At 36.2% G+C, this 24,712-nt stretch overlaps 1 protein-coding gene across 50 annotated transcripts in view; it reads left to right on the plus strand.

Annotated features, from left to right (window-relative positions):
* Nucleotides 1-24,712, plus strand: part of GTDC1 (glycosyltransferase like domain containing 1) — a 412,173-nt gene that overhangs the window by 326,733 nt on the left and 60,728 nt on the right. For 39 of the 50 annotated variants that reach the window (XM_071216464.1, XM_058300976.2, XM_058300991.2 and 36 more), the window contains one exon: nucleotides 5,777-6,136. The exons of the other annotated variants lie outside the window; for them this stretch is intronic. In XM_071216464.1, coding sequence (XP_071072565.1) covers nucleotides 5,777-6,136 — 360 coding nt within the window. The remainder of the gene's footprint in view (nucleotides 1-5,776; nucleotides 6,137-24,712) is intronic. 50 annotated transcript variants of the gene reach the window in all.

A 24,712-nucleotide genomic window follows, 5' to 3' on the forward strand; every position in this document is an offset into this window, starting at 1 on the left:
ATCAGAGTCCTGGGACTTTGTGTCCTTGCCTGTGGTACCATATTGTGCAATAGAAATGGGGAGAAAAGAGTGGAGTTCAAGAGCGAGGCTGCTGAACGGAAGCTCTTTGTCTGTTTCCCATGTTAACTATTGGTTGAAAAAAATCCTGTGGCTAATGACAGATTGCAAACCATTATAGCAATCAGTATTTTTTAAAGTAGAAGCAAGTTCTAATAGAGCTTCTGAAAGATTGGGAGGCATAGAAATGCTCTGTGAGTGAAGTGGGCAGTAGCATTTTTGGGGAAATTATTAAATGGCAAACCTGGCACATGCTCAAAAAGACAGCTTAACTGTTTTTCTTCTCTTATCCCTCTCTCTTTTACTTCTTACCTCAGAACCTTTTTCTCTTCTCATTAGCACCTTCAGCAGAGTTGGAACTGGGGAAAAGTAAGTGTTGAGACATGTGCCAACTTGCATAGTTGATTCATTCAGTTAATGCCAGGATGGAGCAAATATTCTGTATAGTTCTATAGAAAAGCCAGTTTTCACCCCATCAATAAGGTATTATTTTCTTTTTTAACATAGAACAGTTTATTTTCAGGCTTCTCCTAACTGTACATTACAAATAGCGCCTGATTAAGAATGTTCTGGATGAGTTAATTAGTGTGGTGACTATTATTAAGCAAACTGCTTGTGAGTATTATGCTTATTTGATCTTGGTATTGATGTGAAGTAATTGACCATAGAGCTACATTTAGTAAAGCTGGAATAAAGTTGTTTTATTTCTATTGTGGCAATAAATTGTTTGTATTAAACAGGTCTACGAAAATATGAGTTTTGTGGCACAGTGAATCAGAATAGACTCTGTGGGATGGTGAATGAGGATTGTTTTATTTTTATTTATATTTTAAAATATTAATACAGTTTTCCAGCCTGATTCAAGATCTCTATTGAAACCAAGTAGTAAAAAAATTATCTCAGCTTCTATCTTCATTACTGCTGGAGAGTACATGAAAACTAAAGTGTTTTTAACCTCCCCCAACCAAAGGAGGTATCTCCTTTTAGATTCAGCTAATTGTCTAAATACTTCTTTGGGAGACAATCACTTTAATAAAAAATACAATTAAATACATTTATACATAAAAATATTGTAAACAAGGAAAACATAGCATGTAACCGCCCTCTTTCAAGTACTGGATTGTTATCTATATAATTTATTGGTATTTTGTCCGGTTCTCTTATTAAATTTCCCTAGCTGTATCATTTCCCTAGGGAATTTATTCTATGAGCTAACAAATTACACCGTCAGGGAATTTTTCGTGAAATTTACCATAAATTTCCCCATTCTTAATTTCATCTCTTTACTCCTAGTTATACCCCCTTGTTCCAGTCTAAATAATTATTCTGTTTCCTTAGAGACTCCCATTATGTACCCCTCTAGTTGTCACTTAACCAGGCTATTGATATTTAGCTCCTTTTATCTGTCCTCATAAATCAATTCTTCCATTGCCTTAATCATTATTATTGCTTTTCCAAGAACTCTCTAATTTTCAAACATATACAGGTCTCAGACACCCTAGATGAAATGGCTTTTGCAAAATAGTCTATCACAACCAACTTAGTATCTTCCTTCCCCGTATAACTAGACCCTTAAAAGTGACATCAGTTAGCTAGGTCAGTCAGTATGTGCTCATCATGTCAAACTCAGGACTAAGTAGTGTTTTTCCTTGTGTCTTATTTGCATTCAAAGTTTATTTTGATTTTTTTTAAAATTTTTATTAGATTTGTAAACTGATTTTTTGGTTACTGCCCATATTTATATTTCCATGTTTCCATATCCTGTTTTACCACCATTTACCTATCAGTGGGTTAGCCTGGGAGTCTGTCTACCCTTGAGAACATTTAGGATGTGTGTTGAGTAAAGGCAGGCCTAGCATCTTGCCCACAGCTAAATTCTTTGTCAGTTACCAACTCCCTTTGTTTACCACCCTTTGGCCAATCTCCCGTCTCTTTTAATTTGCAGTTTTGCTCACATGCTGGCCAATATAAATGAATTTTATTAGTAAGATGGGTCATGATACTGTTTTCTAAAAAAGTGAAGATATGTTGTTTTCAATGCCCATTGATTTTTTAAATTGTGATTTCTTTGTGCACTAAATTTGTAATTGATAAAATCCTTCTTAAGCTTGCTTGGTGTTTTTTATCTTACATAAACAAATAGGTTACTTCACTTGCTTGTTATTTTACAGATATGGACAGATGTTTCTTCTCTTACCATTTGTTCCATTTGTTTAGGAAAAGTTGAAGATAGTGTCATAGTTTGGTGTTTTTTTTTTAACCTTTTGTGGTGACAATGGGAACTTTTGTTGTTGTTGTTGGTTTTTAGTTCCTTAGAATTTCCTCAAAATTTTAAATTTGTTTCAGGAAGAGAGTTGATTAAATCCCTTAATAATTTCAGATCTGTGAGGTCCATATAATCTGACTATGCCTAGATTTCTTTCCATTTTAAATCAATGATTAATTTATTATTTTATTAGAGTACACTTAAGAGGTCAGCACTATTGTTTGTGTTTTAATCTGTGTATCAATCATCTCTTTTCTACGCGGGGGGCAAGTGGCTTCTTATATATTTAGGTGATTTTTCCCAAGTTACTTGAAATCAGAATAGACATTTAAAGACCCCACCAAAACAAGCTTTCTGATTTTGTGATGTACACAGGAAAAAGACTTGATTTCCATCTCATGGTCTAATCCCCACTGTTCCTGCATTGTGCCTCAGTCCTTGCTTTCTGTCCTGGCTAAGGGCCTCTCCCTTCTCCACAGTCACTGCCCTGATCCCTCTGCTCACTTGTCAGCCCCATCTCCATCTCTGCTCACCTCACTTGAAATAGGTGAGTTGCCCAATACTTTGTCACAACTCACATCCCATACCTGCCACCTAAAACTGTTTCAACTTCATTTTTCTCTCTTTCTTCCCTCAGCTTTGCAAGAAATCTAAGTTTATTCTCTTTGCAAGGCCTGACTCCCCTACTCCCACCCCCACCTGCACCAAGAATCCTGCCATTGCCACCCATTATATTGTTCTATTTCCATCCGGTACAATGTCTCTGTTTCTTCTGGATCCTGTTTCCCTCCCCAGCAAGTTCCCTCCTCCAAAGCGAATATCCTTGTGTACAACTGCCCTATTAAGGAATCCACCTTCACCTTCCCCTCCTTCTCTTTTCCTCTCAGTTCCCTTTCTCTACCACGCCCTCTGGTGCACTCTGGCCTCCTGGGGTCTGTTTTCTCCCCACATTGCTCCACAGAACTGCCACTAGGAGTAGCCAGTGACCTACTGAGAGTCAAGGCCAAAAGTGTCTTGTTTCTGATGCTGTGACATCTCTGCAGGCTTGTACACCCCTTTACACATTCTTTTAGGGCTTTTGGTGCATTTCAATAGTGTAATACTATCTCTTCTAGATGTTCCTTATTGTTCTTTCCACAGTTCTTCCTTCCCACTTATCTCCTTACTGTGCATATTGTCCATTTTTTTCATTTAATCAACCATCCAGGGGAGGGGACCTGGTCTCTGGCTGTACCTCAAGAACTCTGCTGTTATCCTCAGTGGACTGCCCCACCTACTTCTCAAGACCTCAGATCCTAGGACCCTATCCCAGCCACTTAGGGTTGCACATTATTCCCTAAAGAGTTCATGTTCATTCACACCCCTTTTCTTTTGATCATGCAGTTCCCTTGATCCAGAACTTCCCCTTCTCTGACTTTTAAAATCCTTCAACTAATACTCTTTAAATCTTTATTGATCCAAGTCAGAATTAACCTATTGTTCTCCTCAGTTTTAAAAGGTAGAAAGTCCATTCTGTATATAGTATGTTCCAGTGAGGGTGAGTGTCTATTCACTTGTTTGTCTCCTACTCTGTCCAATAGACGGTGAGCTCCTCTATTTGAAATGCATACTTCTCAGGTTTTAGGCTGTATTAGGATTTTTTTTTAAGTTTTTCACTTTAGGTAAGTGACAGATATTGAACTCTCTGTGTAAACAATTTATGGAAAGACAGGAAAGAAATAATACCTGAAAAAGATGGAAAAAACATACTTCAAGAAACATTTACAATGTCTGTTTAATAAAATAGCGCATCTAGGTGTCCAAGAATACAGAACAGTCATGTGAGCAAAATTGGCAGGTGTTAATCAAAGAAGTTGCATTTATTTTTGTAGATTAATGAACAGGTGTGGCTTGAAAATAAGCCACATGGTAATTGGAAAGTGCAAAATGGAAATCTAGAAACACAATGAGTGATAAACAATGTCTCTAGCCAATTTTTTTTTAATTTCAAAGTATAATAATATAATTTTTTAACAAATCAATTTTATTAATACATATTAGTAAAGCATAAATCTATCCAAAGTGAACAGTCAGTGGTATTCAGTACTTGTGCACTCATCACTTCAATCACTTTTAAAACATTTGCATTATTCCAATATTAATAATAATAAGCAAAAAACAAATAAACAGAAAACTCATCACCTCTCAATATCACTGTGCTTTCCCTACCGTACATAGCTGCTATTCTGTGTCCTTCTCTCTAGTTTATTTGTAATTATATTTTGTAAAAACAGTCTTATATATGCAGGATCACCCATATTCATATTTTACATGAGTTTCACTATGTTACCCAGTTACATTATACTTTTTAGCTTTCCTTCTACTAATATGCATGACCTTAAACTTACCCTTTCTACCACTGTTATACCCTTAAATAGCTCTGCTAGTTACAAACACGTGATATGCTTTCACCATTTCTTTTCATTTCCAAAGATTTATAAACAATCTTTGAACTAATTCTGCACAGATTTACCTCAGTTTTCCATTCTCTTCCATCCTTCTATTTTCTGGTGACCTGTATTCTAATTATTAACGCCGCGAGTTTAGGCAATATGTTTAATTCATAATAGTTCAATCATATAGTCTTGTCCTTTTGTGTCTGGTATAGCCATATTTTTTATGATATGTGTTCCTTTGATTATGAGACTCTAACTTGATAAATATTTGAAAGGCCAATGAAGTTTTGGTTTTTTTTCCTAAAGATTTATTTATTTATTTCCCCCCTTCCCCTCCCCCACCCTGCTGTGTTTGCTGTCTGTGTCCATTTGCTGCGTGATCTTCTATATCTGTTTCTCTTTTGGTCTTCTCTTCTCGTGTATTCTCCTCTAGGATTCACTGGGATTCAATCCTGAGTACCTCTGATGTGGAGAGTGGTTCCCTGTTATCTATGCCACCTCAGTTCCTGGTTTCTGCTGCACTTCACCTTGACTGTCCCCTTCATCTCTCTTTTGTTGTATCATCATCTTGCTGCATTACTCACTTGCACAGGCACTGGATCACCATGTGGGCACTGATTTGTCATATGGGCACTGGCTCACCACGCAGCGCTAGCTCACCACACGGACACGCTTTCTCTTCTTCTTTTTCACCAAGAGGCCCCAGGGATCAAATCCGGGTCCTCCTATATGATAGGCAGAAGCCCTATCACTTGAGCCATATCCTCTTCCCTAATGAAGGTTTTATAACTATGAAAACTGTTTAGAAACTATTCAAAGATAGTCCTGTCTAATTTCAAACTTTTGAACTTTCTCTTGATTGCCACTACTGTTGCATTTTTTCCTAGAATTTTTTGTTATAATATCTTCAGTTTATTTTGTCTGTGTTATGGATAATCATCATGTCCTTATAAAAAGGTAAAGACAAATTTTAAGTATTATTCTCACTGAAAGTATATTGCATTCCCTTTTGTAACAGATTCATGCCCATGCACAAAACAAGCCACTTAAAGAAGATGCTCAACCTTAAAGGAGATGGTGGTGCTGCTCCATCCAGGGCCCTCCCTTTCTATCAAGAGCAGAGAAACTCTGAGGGTTTATGCAAGAATTTTAATTTGGAGTCTGGACTCTGCACTGCACACTCTGGCTTTGATACCACACAACAAGAAAGCCTGGGTAGCTCATTATTGCAAGTGTCAGATTTGAACAAGTCCAACTTGTCAGATAGTTCAAGCTCTCATCATGAAAAGAAATGCCTTCCGACTCCTACTGCCTGTGACAATTTGGGTGGAGTTGATGTTCAGCAGAGACCATTGCACATTGTCTGGCCTCACAGGTGGTAAGTTCAAGAAATGACAATTTAGTAAGAGTTGTACTATGGGTATTAGAAAATATATTCTGGTGATTGATTTATTAATTTAATGTCCCTGTAACTTTCTGAAAAGGTCATTTTAATGTGGCAATACTACTAACATAGTGCCAAGGTGATACTACTTTGTATATTTATATTAATAGCTGTGTGCTGAGATTAAATCAGAATTACAGATAATAATTTGTACTAATTTGCTCAACTAAAAGCAGTAACTAGGCACTTACAGGAAATCAAATCATGTTCAAGAAATTTCAAAGTGTAAGAAAGAATGATAATATAAATATATATATTATCACAAAACAATTTCATATGTACACATTAGGAGCAGTATTATCAAAACGAGCAATTTCCGCTATTAGCTAATATGGCCAGTTTCAATAGGATGTCTTCATTTTACTTATCATTATATATATGTATATATATATACGTACACACACATATGTATAGTATATATGTATACAGTATACAGTATGTGTGTGTATATATATATATATATACTATATGAACATATACAGTGTTTTTTTTCTTCTCCGAAATACCTGTGTTGTGATTAGCAAAATACTTTCTAGCAGAATCCTTTCTAAACAGGAAAATCAACTGCAGCATGTAATCGCACCAAATATAAACTCATAAACTTAACTCTGCCTCCTATAAATTAGGATTTAAAGAGGTAAAACGTCTTGATAATTTTCTGATACTGGGCATGAACATGTTAATCTGGTTTTTATTCCTCCCAGGTAGTTTAATCTGCATGTGGCCTGATTAGAGTTCACCTCCCCCACAGATTATGGTCTCTATTGCAGAGATGCTGGATTGATCATTAGGTCGATTTTCTGAGAGCAACTGTTTACAGGTGAATAGGCACACCACACTGGCCAGGCAAAGCGCCTTTGCCAAGGATTTGACTTCAAGCATGTTAAAACTCGAGAAGCTCTCCCAGATGATCTGCAGCATCTGGTACCTACAGGGATTTCGTCTTTGACTCTAAATGTATGAACATAAAATTTATGTATTGGAAGTTAACGTGGAACGTGTTTTTGGATTTGTTTATTCAACTTCATGCTTCCAACGAAGCTTTTTAAGGGAGCAACATTTATTTTAAATCATGTTTCACTTACAATGTCACAGTGTCTGGCATTCTTTTATATTATTTTAAGATTTTGTGGATTGGGATGAGATTAACCTATTTGAAGGTAATATAGATGTCATCATTTACTCCCTTCCTAAAAGCCTTTTTTAAAAAAATTCTGCTAACCTTTGGTTGTCTCAGAAGTAAAGAATTATTGTAAGAAAATCCGTTTTAAAAAGTTTCGTTCTAGTTCATCATAAAAAATGCTAAATCAAATAATTTGTAGATTCCTATTGCGAGACAGCATACTGATATGGGGAAAGAGTGAGAATCATGTTATTCGATACTTTGCAGAAGACAGAGCTATGTTAATAAAATTAACAATATTAAATAAAATAATTCCCCTTCTTCCTTTGTATATTTTGGCTTTAATTTAATTTAATTGCCTAAAGTTAGTTTCCTAAAGAGATACAGCATTATGTCTGTGCAATTCTTACTGTTAAAGCTAAATTATTTTTAATTTAGAGACGAGGGGGCAAAAAAGCCACATCAGCAAGAGTAAATGCCAAAATATAAAAGTAACACATTCATCCTTACGGGTAATATAGTAGAACATTGGAAACTTAGAGGTTGCCAGACACATAGCTAACATTAGGGCTAATTTTGAAAATCTAGCGTGCAGTCAATTTTACTGATGCCTGGGGACATACAAGGTAGAAGCTGACAAGAGAACTAATTTTGTTTGGGTTATTTACTGCTATGCATCATCCGCGGGTTCCTGCCTGACACACAGCTATATGAAGGGGGATATTATCACACACTAAAAATTTATGTTGACATTCGATATTTGTTCAATATGTCAGCAGTATTACTTTCATAATCAAAAGAGTAAGAAAAAGAGAAAAGAAAGCACTTTATGCTCATATAGATATATCTTTTTAATAACAGTCTATAAGGTTAATATAGTTTACCTTTGAGAGTATACAATGAAAACAAGCAGGGTTAGGAGGGGAAATGACAGAAAGCATCAACCCGAGCTGTTTGTTTGCCATTACCTAAGCGAGCCATGTCAGCTCTCTGGCCCGCGTCTGATAGCTATTTGTTGTACAGAGAGCACAGCATAAAAAAAATATCAAACTCTTAATACTATTGTGTGCCCATAACCATCTGTCACTGCTAGCCTGGAGATGAGAGGAAGATTACGAGGAATAAACACTGAGCTGCCGAGCATTGGTAAAGCCTTCGGGCAAAAAACTCTTGTGGGGACATCAAAGACATTCTAATTCCGAGGCAGTCAAGGATTACAGTGTGTAACCTGTGCTGACAACAGATAAATGACTGGCAATATTGTGCCAGAGCTGTTGGGTCCTGCATGGAGTACTGATGATGATGATGATGATGTTATCTTGCAGAATGGACTCTGCTGGGATAATTTTATGATAAAACACTTTTTTCAAATGCCACTGGGTCTAGGCAGACATTTACTAGCTACAGGGGTAGCAATCAGTTTCTTCAAAATTTACTGTTCTAAGCCCATTAGAGTTCCAACGCAGCAAGACTCTCCAATGAAAATCTAAAACGCCTATATTTTCTTTAGGAGAATATATGCAAATGTTGTGAGCTCCTACCTTTTAGTGGTAGATGCTTTATCATCTGATTTATGTAAATTTGCTCATAAAAGTACAGTTTATTTTCAATTGGTAAATATGAATTAGAAAATTAAGATTCTGGTTCAGCGTTCATCAAGCATCCCCCCAGTTACAAGCACGCAGTTATTTAAACCTCTGATCTTATGGATAGAATTCAGATAACTGACCAGTAAATACAAATTGGATTCTAAAGGCAACTGTGGTTTGTTTCTACCAGAAGTGACCAGGGTTGTGTGTTGCTTCTTCCACATCTTAGTTTGCACCACCCCCATCCTTGCACTTCAGATATTCTTGTCAGTATTAAGAACTACTTTAACTACCTGCTTGAAGGGGAGAGTGTCTTCAGAGTAGCCTGCAGGAAGCTCTTCAGTCTGTTGTAATTTTGTCTTGGCCATGTACGTTTTCCAAAGAGAAAGTATTCTAGGACACGAGAATATAGTGATGGTTGTTTCCCCTGTTAACATAAAGAAACGGATACTGGAGAGGGCAACAGGCTTCTTAGACACTGTCATTACCTTGCCTAACAAAACAAAAATAAAGCACCTTATCATAAAAACTATCTCCATGAAATCATGCAGTTGCAGTAGCCAACTCTAAAAATGAAGTGATGCTTACCTCATTGTGTAGTTCCACACTGGGATCATGAATGGTCTAAAATATAGTGTTAGCCTCTCACATGTCTTGTACTAAGTCAACCAAATATAGAGCCTACTTGCTAGGAAATGTATCAAAATCAAAAGTGACATTTCCTAGAAGATACATTCTGGCTTTAAATCTGTGTTAAAATGTCTGTGCATGAGAACAGGCCCTTAAATGCAATGCTTGCCCCCTCTCTTCATTCTTTCTGAATCTGAGCTTGTCAAGGATTATAGTGTGCAACCTCTGCTGACAGTAGATAAATAACTGACAGTATTTTAGCAGAGTTGCTGGGTTCTCTGCAAAGTAATTTGTTTTCTCCTTCCTACCCAGTCTTTAATGTTTTGTTATAAACATCTATAGCAAGGCACAGTTAATAGAAATGACTTATAGTGAAAGACCTATTAAAAAAAATAGACTGCAGTTGGCAATGTCTTTGCTTTACATTTCTGTTTCCAAATAGTGTAACAATGCACCAAGACCTAACCTTTATGTAGGTGTTCTCTTTATTATAACGGGCACAAAAGACCCAATGCAGGAGGGACAGAAAAACTGAGTTTATAGGACATTGAAAGAGAATACACTCTCATGACTGAGGTTGTCAAACTTTTTATCTCAGGACTATACTTTTAAAAATAATTGGGACACCAAGGAGATTTTGTTTATTAGACTTATATCTGTCATTGTTTACTATATTAGAAATTAAAACTCAGAAAAAGTTTTAAAATCAATATTAAATAATTTAAAAATAACAGTGAACCAAATACATGTTAACAGAATTTTTTTTATGAAAAAAGGTATTTCCAAAACAAAAAAATTAGTGAGAACAATGAAATTTTTTTACATTTTTGTAAATCTCTAATGTCTGTATAAATAGAAGACAGCTGGATTCTGATATCTTCTTAAGTGTCCAATCTGTTCTGGTTGAAGTTAATGAAGAAAATCCTGCCGCACAAACTAGCTGCAAAACAGAGGAGTGTTTTAATGGCTTCTTCAAATCATTGTGGATATTTTTCTTTGATACTACACCAGAACTTCACAAGTACAGGTTTCTTAAAAGTTAGTTTGAATGTGGAATCTGAAACCATACCAGTGAGCTCTTCCTGTACTGTTACAGTTTGAATGTGTTTTGTAACATTACACATTGGTCACTCGGAAAATATCAGTTCAATGAATTTATGCAGATCTTCCAAATGTTGACACATTTCATAAAACAATTTCAAAAAATCACGCTTGTTAATATCACCACTGATCTCATTAGAGAATTCTTTAAATATTGGGAAGCTATCAAACTTATGGTGTAACTGCAAGTTTTCCAATTCTGATTTTCACTTAGAAGCTGAAATTCATCATTGCAACAAATATTGTCAGTTGTTTTCTTTGACGTGACAAGTTCACTTGGTTCATATTTGAGAAAACATCTGCCAGATACTCAAAATCTGATTAACCACGGATTGTCTGTAAGTTGTTCTTTCAAATAAAAATGGTGTTTCATGAAAAAAGCAGTTAGTCGAGCTTACAACTCAGGCATTTAAGTGTGTACTTACAGACCAGACAGCCAAGGTACTTTGGTTTGCAGAAGATTTGCTTTATTCCTCTTCCCATTTTATCACACTAAATATTTATCCAAGGGATGAAATTTAATAAAATTAATTTTTACTGCATTATCACATCATCAAGGATAGCCTTAAGTGAAATTGACCTTTTTTTTTGTGGTGCAGAATACAAAGACTGCTGGTTCAGATTGGTGCCATTGCCTTGAATTGCAGTAAGGCACCAACACTTTTACCCATTAGTGCTTTTGCATTATCAGGGCATATATAACCACAGTAAAAAAGGGCAAATAATCTCTTAGGATTAGCATGAAAATAGTTGGACTTTACTGACTCCATGACATGGTCTTGGATATGCCTAGGGAATCATAAACTACGTTTTGAATACCACAGTCAAATGGAATTGGTGATGACATATGGAAAAATATGCCTGCCACCAGCCATTAGAATTGCCTAATTTTTAGTTCTCATAGACTAATTTTTCTTGCCCAGAATGTTAACATATTTTATTAGAATTTTTTTTCAGCAGTTGATTGCAGACAAGTGTTCTCATGCGTAAGAAACCTCTTTCTACCCAGACCAAACAGGATTTGCCTCAACATGCGTTAAGTAGTTAGGAAGGCTGTGCAAGAGAGATCTATGATATAAGAAATTATTTTCTAATCTTATAGCTCCAGATGCATGGCCAATACAAAGGTAAAGGTGGTTAAGAAAAATGGGGCAGGAGTGGGCTGTGAGGTTTGTTGAGGAGTTTGATATATTAGAGTTAGCCTTAATTAAACGTTCCATGACCTCACTGCTTGAGATCTAGAGAAGTTGCCAGAGCTTTTTGCTGAAGCTAGAAATACTTTTATGGACTATACTGAAACTAGAATGGCTTTTATGGGCTATATAATATTTACAGTTTATTCAATGAAGTAACGGTAAAGACTATTTCTGCAAAGTTGACTGTGGTTAAGGGTGTAAATGTGATGAAATGATGAAAACCAATCATTAAAAAATAAAAATGGATTTGAAGCATACTTTGCTAAATCATTGAAGTAAAATGTGTACCATTATATTACCTTTTTTTAAAATTACCTTTAAAAAATTAAAAATTAATTTAAAAAATTTAAATTACCTTTTTTTAAAATTACCTTTTTTTTTCATTCTTTAACTCCCTGAAGTATAAAAACACAGCTTTTTAAGCAAAATTGATGACTTCCTTCTGAAAATATGTTAGATGATTGGATGTTTTGTTTTTCAAGCCGAGTTAAACTTACCTTGGTTTTCCCATTGCCCAAGACTGTGTAGGAAATGTTCAGTGAGATGGTTATCTTAAAGCTTTCAGGTTTTATTGGTCATTATCTTAATGAAATATTTTTGGAGGTCAGTCTTCATGTGCCAAGGCAGGATACAAACAGAAAGGCAAGTACTGGTTTTTGGATACCAATGTTCCTTGTTCTTTTTCAGTGTTATGCATAATTCTAACAGAGAAATGATCCTCACAGAATTACAGTTCTGGAAAAGATGATTATGTGGTCTGGCCTTTCAGCACACTCCATGAAGCTTCCTCAGACCTATGAAAATCCATCTTATTTGTCCTGATCTCTAAAAAATATGATTCCATAAGTGCTTTCTAGGATATCTATCTACATTAAAGTAAGGAATTTTCCCCTGTAGCTAATTAGTTAAGTAAGCTAATTTTCAGATTGACTGGGAATGGTAACAGGTCTTTGAAAGGAATCATCCAACTAGTTATTATTTATCCATCAATTGGGCAATCAAACTCACATGAAATATAAGGTTCTATTTAATTGTGGTTATTCCTAACTCAGAGACAAGTTATATTCAGATATAGTCCTTTCCTAGTTTTTTCCCCTTAAAGAATTTCAAATGAGCTCTGGTGTTTAAAAGAAAAATCTCTAGAGAATTTTATGAGAATCTTGGAAAAATTATCATCAAACACATGGCTAAAATTATCATTGCTATATCATATCATCCCTCCCCTACCTTATCTAATAGGTCTATTTTGTTCCTCCCACATAATATTATTAGATGAATCTCTGGGAATCTTCTCCAGGATTAGTTAAAAAATAGTAGAAAAATAGATACTAGGAAGTCATGGTCAAAAAATAGCTTTTCTGTTTATAATTTCCAAAATCCATTTATAGGTGCCTTGCTGACTATTTTTCCAACCACTGACCATGTAAAGAAAATGAATACAGGTTCAAAATTTAGTTTTTCAATGTCTCCTAGGCTATTGAGGGGTTTTGTTTTTGGTTTTGTTTTTTTGCGGGTTTTTTTGTTGTTGTGTTGTGTTTTAACTTTCTAGCACACCATGACAGCCTAAAGAAGTTCACCTGTAGTAATTCCTATCTTGGTGGCGTTATTTTTAGAATATCATAAGTACTATAGCTCTCGTTATTCTTTCCTGCCTAACAAGGTTTAAAAGTTCTCTAAACTTGACTCATTCCTTAAACATAATTATTGCCAAAGAAGTTGTTGGATTATGGTATCCTTATGACAGTCATATTGAATCACAGAGCCCCTATGTCTGATTTCACTCTTTTCTATCACCACTCTTTTAATCAAATTCTTATACCAGATTCTTTATCTAACACCGCAGATCAGGAATCACTAAGTCAGGAAGTAGATGGCTGGGTGGGTAGGTGGGTTGGTGGGTGCATGGATGGATGGATGGATGGATGGATGGATGGATGGATGGATGGATGTGAAGCATCTATTTCTTTGTCAGACATACTTATGTCCTCTATATGAGTGTGTGTGATTTAATTATATTTCTTCTTTCCATTCAGTAAGCCTTTTTCCAGACCATCCCAGTTGACCTGGCCTCTCACTTTTCTTCAGTTAGCCTGCTCTTTCCTCCCTTTTTCAGGACTAATGTCTTTCATGTGGCTTTTAATGTATGGCATTTTCTATCCTTCTGTGATGGTAGTTACTATTCCTTTTTTTTTTTAAGAGATGCCGTGAAATCCTCTGCTTTGCATTGATATCTGCCTTGATTTAAATTCCAATGATGTGTAAATTCTCATGCACCAAGGATATTATATAATCTAGTGCACCACACAAACTTGTAACAAACCTTTGCGCTTTCCACATTGCCTCCTAGCCTTACTCAACTCATGGTTTAAATGGTGTCCTAGGGAGTAGATGTAGCTCAAGTGGTTGAGCACCTGCTTCCCATGTACAAGGTCCTGGCTTAATCCCTGGTACTGCCTGAAAAAAAAATTACTGTCATATTTTAGGTCAGTATTACTTAATGTTGATAATGATGAATTACAGTATTAATGACTATATTAAGACTCTTTTCCAGCATGTGTTCTTGTTATCACCTACTCAATCAGCCCAATTAGGATAAGTTTCTCTTGCTGGGAAGAATAAACTTATACATGACAATGAAAATATAAAGGGAATCAGTTTACCACAGGTAGACTGTCACATGATCAGCATTGCTTTTAGAAAGTATATTTGATATATGTATTTTATAACATGACTTTGTAAATACAAACCCTTCAGGACTTTGTGAAAATGGAATAATTCATTTTAACCCAAAGGTAGTAGAAAAAGTGAAATGACAGTGTTTGGGAAGAAAGGCTCAGATTGGTTAAGACCAAAGTGATTTCTTACTATCATTAGAAAATAAAACCAGAAGTGGAGATGAAGTTCAGTTTGTTGTTGTTGTTTTTCACCTGTCCCTCTGCCATGATCCAGATGTGTAAATTCTGGATTTCTAATTCATATTTAAGTCCCCAGTGAATGAGCTTGTATAGCTTTCCTAGGTTACCCAGGTTAAGGTTCACTGACTGGTTTTTTATTTTATTTATTTTTTTTACTCATTCACACTAAAAAATTCCCAGATAGAATACCAATAACTATTATAAATTATGTGAGGTTTTTTCCCCTTATATTATCTTTATTGACTATGCAACAAATTATGTATTTCAGCATTATTCCAACTATCATCATTTGTTGGTTAAACAAAAGAAGAGAAAAAATCAGAAACACAAAGAGCTGAAATGTTTGAGATTTGTTCTTACTCAGATGTATACCTCATAGTGCATATCTCCTGTTGAAGGAAATAATTTATCGTGATCTAAGTCAAAAGTGTTTCTTTCTTTGCTGTCCTTTTTTATTAATTTAGATATGTTTCTAAGATAGAAATTATGTTACTTCTAATTATGGTTACATGTAGTTAATTTCCTTCTTTTTTCCTTAGCTTGGTGTGAAAGGCAGTTTCCTGCAAAAGGGAAGGGGGGGGTGGTTACTGGGAGGAGAGAATACTGATAGAGCTGATCTTCCTGTTGCCTTAGCAACAGATTTATTTATTAGGGGTTGAAATGACATGAGTTAATATACCACATACCTGCTGATCGGCAGACTCCCCTATTTCAGCTGCAGTTGACAATTAAGTCCTGGACAGCTACAGCCAGGGGTTAATGTTCCTCATTAGGAGAACTAGGTCATTACTGGGAAATCAAGGCACTTAAGGCAGCATGGGTAAAATACAAAATTCAGCATCTAGAGGAGTGAGGCTTTTTTATGTTAATTAACCTTATTTTCCTAGGTTGAAAAAAATTTTATACGCACATGACAATGGATCAATTAATTAAAAAAGAGCTGGTTTACTTTACTCTCTGAGTTGTCTTCATTTCCTTTGCAAAGATTTCATTATTTTATGGAAAATTCTTATGTCTATATGATGAGTAAAAAGGGTATTAAAATTAAGAAGGGAATCATCATGGAAATCAGCTTTACCACAAGGGAATGAGCAAATAAAAGCCTTGGAAATGAAAATAAATAAGCTTTGCTAATACCTCACCTAAGGAGCAGAATATAAGCCCATCAGAGCTGGGAGATATTTAGAGGCACTTCTTTGCTTCTTTATTAAGCAGTTACATAGTTATTTGACCTTCAGAAACTGAAACTTTAGAAAAGTGATTCCAAGTGATTTGTAAACATTCTATTTGCAGAAAGCTGTGTAGCAGTTTCACAAACAATGACTTTCCCGTTCATAATTGGCTTTTTTTAATACCAATAAAATTAGATACATTAGTTGAAAGTTTTTATTAAAATGTCTGAGTGGGTGTTTTTTTTTTTCACTTGATAAGTTCATAAATAATGTATCAAGCCCCTTCTGAAAGCTCTGTTTTCTTGTATCTTTAAAGAGCCTTTATGTTCGAAAAGTGGGTATTTACAGAAGAGAAAAAGATTTATTGCCCAGAATCCTTTTTTATCTTCATTACTGTACTGCTTCCATTGAAACCACTTCTTACCAGTTTTTTCACTTCTGGTAGCTTTCTCTGTGGGACGGAGACAAAAGGAAAGAGCTCTTCTTACCATCTCTATCCCCCAAATTACATTGTCCCTTCAAATTAAAAACCAAAATCACTATAATTCTCCTCACCCCACCCACATGCTATAATCTGTCCTTAATGTAAAAATAGTTGATTGACTCCCAGAGACTTAGTTTAGAACTCATGTTGTCAATTTCTCCTCCCACCAAAAGAAATGTGCAACTTTCCTTTAACTGATTAGCACTCTGTCACTCAATGTGTATTTCTTTTCACCCACAAAATTTGTTTTCCTGTTCTGTAAGGGAAAGCAGGCCCTCCAGGTACTTCTTTAGAAAATGCCACTCTAGTAAACCTCTGCTGGTGTTATGTATATTGCCACTTTTCCTCTAATTTCACATAAAATTGCATTTTAGGTGGCACCCCTCAAGGCTACTTCTTTCAGAAAAGTATTTCCACTTTGAAATTAGACATGACCCTTGCACAGCTGCCTCTCTTCACCTACCCTGCACTATCCTAGGTTTTAAGGAGAACATTTTCAAAGGAGAGATTGTTTCCCTAATTTCAGCATTGCTACTAGACTTCTAGAATACAGAGGTATTTGAAAGACACTGTTAGCTATTTACCAACATTTCTTTCTTATTTTCCTGGCAACACGGTTGGACCACATTTTCTAGCCTCCGTTGCAGTTTGGTGTGGCTGTGTAACTGAGTCATAGCCAATAAATCTAAGCAGAAAGAGTGTGGGCCACTTCCAGGTCTGCTCCATAAAAATGTCCCATACCCATCCCTCCATGTTCTTTTTCCCTTTGGTTTGGCAAACATAGAAGACATTTGTTTAAGATGGCATTGTCTCCTTGGCCTTGGATCCCTGAATGATCCACTGGAAGAGAGCTGCCCTTCTGATCTATTTACTTCCTAGTACACTTCCCTAGGACATGAGCCATTATATGTCTCAAAACCATGTGTTAATGCAGGGTACCTACCCTAATGAACCCAGAAAGCTGCTATGATCCAGACAAAATAGGATGGTGGTTTGGACAGGGGTGGTAGCAATAGAGGAGGTGAGAAGTGGGCAGGATATATTTTGACTTAAGCAAGTGGATAAATGGACATGCTATTTACTGAGATGGAGAACACTTGGGGAGGAAAAGGTTTTAAAAAGTTTTCATTTGAATATATTAAGTTAGAAATGTCTATTTGACAAGCAGGTGGAGATTTCAAGCTGGAATCTAGATACACCAGTCTGATTGAAAGGAATGGTTAGGACTGAAAATAGAAATTTGAGAGTTAACAACATGGATGTTTTCAATTTCTCTAAGAAACTTTAAAAAATAAATTAGAAGTTTAAATCTTATAAATTACACTTTTAAGCATTCTGATTTTAAACATTAAATTTATATGAACTGTGTGTGCAGCAGTTACAGCTTTGTTCTTTCTAGTTAGAGCACAGCTAGAGACTGGTTTTTATATAAATCCTGGCTCTCAGTTACCAGCCTGGGCCTTTGCACAAGTTACCTACTCTTTCTAACTTCTCTTTTCTTCTTTGTAAAATGAGAATTATATTAACCGTATTACAGGATTATTTTGAGAATTAAAGGAAATGATATATGTAAGTTAGCTAGCACAGTACATGACAGAGAGTAAACACTTAATAAACATTAGCTATTACTATTAATAAATAAAACAAGATTACTTCATTACCTCATATAGGACTGTCACTTTTGCCCACTATCTCTTATTGGTTAAAATCAATTTGTTCATAACTCCTTTAGAACATGAAACAGCTAAATAAAGTCATCTTTTTTCATCTTCATTTTCAGCCTACCCAAAACAAGCATATACTGTACAAAAAAAAAATGAAATTGAGCTACAGACCAAACACTTGTAAGGAGCAGCATCTGCCTTGTAAATGAAGTCTATGAAAGGCTACCAAATGGCCCTTCACGTTTGTGTGATTGTTAGTGTACAGCTAAACCTGGATAAGGATTTTTTCCTTGAAGCTCTTACATCAGGCAACCACACTGTCAATATTACAAATTATTTCCGTTTTTTTTTTTACAAGATGGCTGCCACAAACCTTCACATAAGAATGGCAATATTATTTTCACCAGGAGATAAATTATGATCTGGTTTTAAAGATATGATTTGGTAAATTGTACTTTGTGCCTTTATAATTGTCACATTTTCAAGCAGGTTACTCTTTGTAAACAGCCTAATTGGGGTATAATATATATATATCACAAAATTAACTCATTTGAAGTAGTAATTGACAGGTTTTTAGTAAATTTTCAGAGTTGCACAACTATCACCCCAGAAAGAATCCTTGTACCTGTTTGCAGTCAATCTGCATTCGCATCCCCATTCCCAGGAGATCTTACTGTCTTAGTAATCTTTCTATCTCTATAGATTTACCTTTTCTGAATATTGTATATAAATGGAATCGTGCAATCCATTTCCATTTCTATTCCATGAAAGATTCCATTCATGGAATCTTTTGCATCTGGCATCTTTTACTTAGCACAAGATATAATCCATTCCTTTTTTTTTTCTTTTGGCATACTCCCCTTACCCCCTTTCTTCATCCGCTAGTAACACGTATTCTGCTTTCTGTCTCTGCAAATTTTCTATTTCTAATCTTCTCTTTTAAGTAGATATTATACAATATTTGCCATTATGTGCCTTGCAAAATAGTGAGATAAACTGCATAATGTTTTCAAGATTCGTCCTTGTTGCAGCAGGTCCCATAACTTCCTTTCTTTCTTGTGATTAAATGTTCCATTGTGTTTATGTACCACATTTTTTTGTATCCATTCATTTGTTGATGAATACTTGGGTTGTTTCCATCTTTTGGCTATTGTGAATAATGCTGCTATAAAAATTGGTGTACACCTATTTATTTATCTGAGATCTCATTTTTACTTTCTTAGGATATATATCTAGAAATGGAATTGCCAGCTTATATAGTAATTCTCTATTTATTTTCTTTGAAGAACTACCATATTGCTTTCCAGAGTAGCTGCATAATTTTATATTCCCACCATCAGTACACTAGATTTACTATTTCTCTGCATCCTCTCCAATACTTGTTATTTTCCTTTTTCTTTTTTTTAATAGCCATCCTGTGGGTATGAAGTGGTATCTTATTGTAGATTTGATTTGCACTTCCCAAATGGCTAATGATATAAGCATCTTTTCATATGCTTATTGGCCATTGGTGTATCTTCTTTGGAGAAATGTCCATTCAAATCCTTTGCCAATTTTTTAATTGGGTTTTTAACTGGTGTCTCTTTATTGCTGAATTGTAAAAGTTATTTATATATTCTGGTTATTAAGCTCTTATCCTGTATATGGTTAGAAGCAATTTTATCCCACTCTATAGTTAGGCATTTCCCTTTTTTTTTTTTTTTAACTTTGATGCACAAAAGTTTTTTATTTTGATGAAATGAATTTTATCTGTTGTTCCTTTTGTTATTCATGCTTTTGGTGTCACATCTAAGAATGCATTGCTGAATTCCAGGTCATGAAGATTTGCCCCTATTTTTCTTCTAAGAGTTTTACAGTTTTAGTATAGGCACTTATGTCTACAGTCACTGAATCCATTTTGAGTTGGTTTTTGTTCACAGTGTTAAGTAGGGTTTTTACTTCATTCTTTTGCATGTGGAGATCCAGTTTTTCCAGCACCATTTGGAAGGGACTATACTTTCCCACAGCATGTATTAAACATCCTTGTTGAAAAATCAATTGACCACAGATGTGTGGTTTTCTTCCTAAATTTTCAGTTCTGTTCAATTAATCTATTTGTCTATCTTTTTGTCAATACATACTCTTCTGGTTACAGTAGTCTTTGTGGTATACGAGTTTGTAGTGCAGTAAATTTTAGTACAATTTAAATCAGGAAGCATGAGGCCTCCAACTTGGTTCTTCTTTTTTCAAAATTGTTTCGACTATTTGATGCCCCTTGCAGCTCCATATAAATATGAGGATTGATTTTTCCATTTCTTAAATAAAATAGAAAAAGCTACTGAAAGTTTGAAAGGGATTGCATTGAATTAGTATATTGCTTTGGGTGATATTTACATCTTAACATCCATGTGGTATGTCTGACCATTCCTTTTTAATGTTAGACAGTATTCCATTGTAGGTATAAGGTCACATTTTGCTTATCCACTCACCAGTGGGTATACATTTGATTTGTTTACAGTTTTTGGCTATTGTGGATAACACTATTCTGAACTTTCAAACACAAGTCTTTGTGTGAATATATGCTTTCATTTTTCTTGGAAAACATAGGAGAGGAATTGCCAGGTTGTATGATAAGTTTGTATATAACTTGTAAAGAAACAAACAGATTACTTTTAAGGAGAACCCCTTGTAATTCTTCCTTCTTAGATTCCTTCATTTATTTAAAAATATTCATTGAGGGGAATTGTGGGAAGATGACATTGGACTAGCAGGCAGGGCTCAACTGTCTCACAAAAACAATGGGTAGTCCAAAACCTATCCAAAGGACCTATTTTGGGGGTCAGCAGACCAGGACAGCGCAACACAACTCTCAGTTGGGTGAGGGATATAGAGAGAAAGAACCCAAAATAACAAACTATGAGTTACTAAACCCCCCACGGTGGCCAGGAAAGACTGTCCTCCCAGCCCCCAAGATATTAAACTGGGGTAAAACCCCTGGCTCACTGCAGCTGCCGAGAGGGGAACAGACATCTTCCTCCCTGTTAACTGTTACAGGTGTCAGGGAGCTTTTCTTCAGTGAATTTGGCCAAGACAGTTCTCTTTGAGTCTTGACTTTGACCAGACCAAAACACGGAAAAATGGAGATTTCCCGTCCATGGAAATGTGCGCTGATGAGCACCATCTCCTGCCTGGTCTGGAAATTGCATAGAAAAAAACTGCTCTTGGTTATCTCTATATCCTGAATCCTGGGAGAAAAATCCCATTAGTGAGTCCCTAGCCCAGTTTTGATAACTTAAGCTGGGAAACTTTAAAGACTTAAAATAAGGTGAACCAGGAAGAACTGTGGGGGAATGGATGTCGAGCAGTTGAGCATCTGCTTCACACCTGAGAGGTCTTGGCTTCAATCCCTAGTGCCTCCTAAAAATAAAAAATAAAAAACAACAAGCAAACAAACAAAAAAACCAACTCATAGGAGCTAGTGTGGCTTAGTGGTTGAGCACCAGCTTCCCACTTACAGGGTCCAGGCACAGGGTTCAGTCTCCAACCCTGGTACATAAAAAATAAAAATTTTTTAAAAAGAGCTGTGGAAAAAAATAGAAAAGAGAGAGAAACTGGCCATCAGTAAATTCTCCAACATATTCAATGCCTAGACATCAGCAAAAATGTACAAATCACACTAGGAAACAGGAAAAGATGGGCCCAGCCAAAGGAACAGACCAAATATCCTGAAGAGATACAGGATTTAAGACAATCAATGATAATCACACAACTCTCCTAAATCATTTCAAAAAATTGAAGGAAAATATGACTAAAGGGATAAAGGATACTAAGAAGACACTGGGTGAACATAAAGAACAATTTGAAAGTCTGCAAAGAAAAATAACAGACCTTATGGGAATGAAAGACATGATGAATGAGATTAAAAATACATTAGAGGTGGGAAGTAGACTTGGCTCAATGGATAGGGCATCTGCCTACCACATGGGAGGTCTACGGTTCAAACCCCGGGCCTCCTTGACCCATGTGGAGCTGGCCCATGCACAGTGCTGATGTGCGCAAGGAGTGCACCCCATAAGGAGAACTGCCCCGCACGAAAGAAAGTGCAGCCTGCCCAAGAATGGCGCTGCACACATGGAGAGCTGAATAGCAAGATGACGCAACAAAAAGAAACACAGATTCCCGATGCCACTGATAAGGATAGAAGTGGTCACAAAAGAACACGCAGCGAATGGACACAGAGAGCAAAGCAACTGGGGAGGGGGGAAAGGGGAAAGGAATTTAAAAATAAAATCTTTAAAAAAATAAAATAAAATAAAAAATACATTAGAGGCGGGTAGCAGATGTGGCTCAAGCAGTTGAGTGCCTGCTTACCACATAGGAGGTCCTTCTAAAAACAAACAAACTGAGGGGAGCCGATGTGACTCAGTGGTTGAGCACTGGCTTCCTTACCACCAGGTACCATGTTCAATCCCCAGACTCAGTACCTCAAAAATAAATAAATAAAAATAAAATAAATTAGAGGTACGTAAGAACAGATATGAATTCTCAAAGACAGAATTAGTGGTTTTGAAGACAGAACATCTAAAATGGAAAAGACAGAACAGAAAGAGAAGAGAATGGGAAAAAAATGGAACAGGATCTCAGGGAACTGAATGACAATCCAAAATGCACAGTCATACACATTATTGATGTCCCAGAAGAAGAAAAGAATGGAAAAGGAGCAGAAAGAATATTTGAAAAAATAATGAATGAAAACTTCCTAACCCTTAAAAAAGGCATAAATATCTCTATCCAAGAAGTCCATCACACCAAAGCAATTATAAAATCTGAATAGACCTACCTGGAGACACCTACTATTCAGAATGACAAATATAAGAAATAAAGAGAGGATTCTTGAAGGAGCAAGAGAAAAGCAAAGCATCACATGTAAGGGAACCTCAATAAAATGCCAGCCTCTCATCAGAAACTGTGGAGGAGAGAAGAAAGTTGTATGATGTATTTAAGGTACTGAAAGAGAAAAACTGTCAGCCAAGAATTCTGTATCTGGCAAAACTAACCTTCAGAAATGAGGGTGAGTTCAGAGTCTTCACAGAAAAATAAAAAGTGATAGACAATATTACTAAAAGACCAGAATTACAAGAGATACTAAAAGGAGTGCTGCAGCCTGAAAGCAAAAAACAAGGGTGAGAGACTTGGAGAAGAGTGTAGAAATGAAGATTATTAAGAAGAGTAAATTAAGGATAAAAAGACAATAGTAGGATATGACAACAGAAAGCCAAAGGACAAAATGAATGAAGTAAGTAAGGCCTTCACAGTAATAATGTTGAATGTTAATGCCTTGAACAACCCAATCAAAAGACATAGACTGAATGAATGGATAAAAAAAAATATGAGCCATCTATATGTTGTCTACAAGACACAACCAAGTTAAAAGTGAAAGGTTGGGAAAAGATATTCCATGGAAATAGTAACTGAAAAAAGAGCTAGAGTAGTGATACTAATATCAGACAAAATAGATTTTACTTTATTTTATTTTTTTATTTCTCTCCCCTTCCCCCCCCCTTCCCCCAGTTGTCTGCTCTCTGTGTCCATTCGCTGTGCGTTCTTCTGTGACCGCTTCTATCCTCATCGGTGGCACCTGGAATCTGTTTCTTTTTGCTGCATCATCTTGTGTCAGCTCTCCATGTGTGCAGCGCCATTCTTGGGCAGGCTGCACTTTCTTTCACACTGGGCGGCTCTCCTTATGGGGTGCACTCCTTGTGTGTGGGGCTCCCCTATGTAGGGGACACCCCTGAGTGGCTTGGCACTCCTTGCGTGCATCAGCACAGCACATGGGCCAGCTCCACACGGGTCAAGGAGGCCCAGGGTTTGAAACATGGACCTCCTATATGGTAGGCGGACGCCCTATCCATTGGACCAAGTCCACTTCCCCAAAATAGATTTTAAATGCAAAACTCTTATAAGGGATGAAGAAGGTCATTATATATTAATAAAAGGAGCAATTCACCAAGAAGAAATAACTGTATTAAATATTTATGCACCTAACCTGAGTGTCCCAAGATATATGAGGCAAACCCTAGCAGAGCTGAAGGGAGAAATAGATGTCTCTATAATAATAATTGGAGACTTCAATAAAACACTCTCAGTATTGGATAGAACATCTGTACAGAGGATAAATAAAGAAACAGAGAGCTTGAATAATATGATAAATGAACTAGACCTAACAGACATCTGTAAAGCATTGCACCCCAAAACAGCAGGATATACATTCTTTTCAAGTGCTCATGGAACCTTCTCCAAGATAGACCTTATGTTGGGTCATATGACAAATCTCAATAAACTTAAAAAGATTGAATTATACAAAATACTTCCTATGATCATAATGGAATGAAGTTGGAAATCAATAATGCATAGGAAGAAAATGTGGCATTGGTGTGGAGAAAGTGGCCATGGTGGCTGCTGGGGGTAGGGAGTGGGAGGAAGAGATGTGATGTGGGGGCATTTTCAGAGGTTAGAGTTGTCCTGAGTGGTACTGCAGGGACAGTTACCAGGTATTGTATGTCCTCCCATGGCCCACTGGGTGGACTGTGGGAGAGTGTAGGCTATGGTGTGGACCGTTGACCATGAGGTGCAGCAGTGCTTAAAGATGTATTCACC

This window comes from Dasypus novemcinctus, chromosome 7, assembly GCF_030445035.2.
Source record: "Dasypus novemcinctus isolate mDasNov1 chromosome 7, mDasNov1.1.hap2, whole genome shotgun sequence".
Lineage (NCBI taxonomy): Eukaryota > Metazoa > Chordata > Mammalia > Cingulata > Dasypodidae > Dasypus > Dasypus novemcinctus.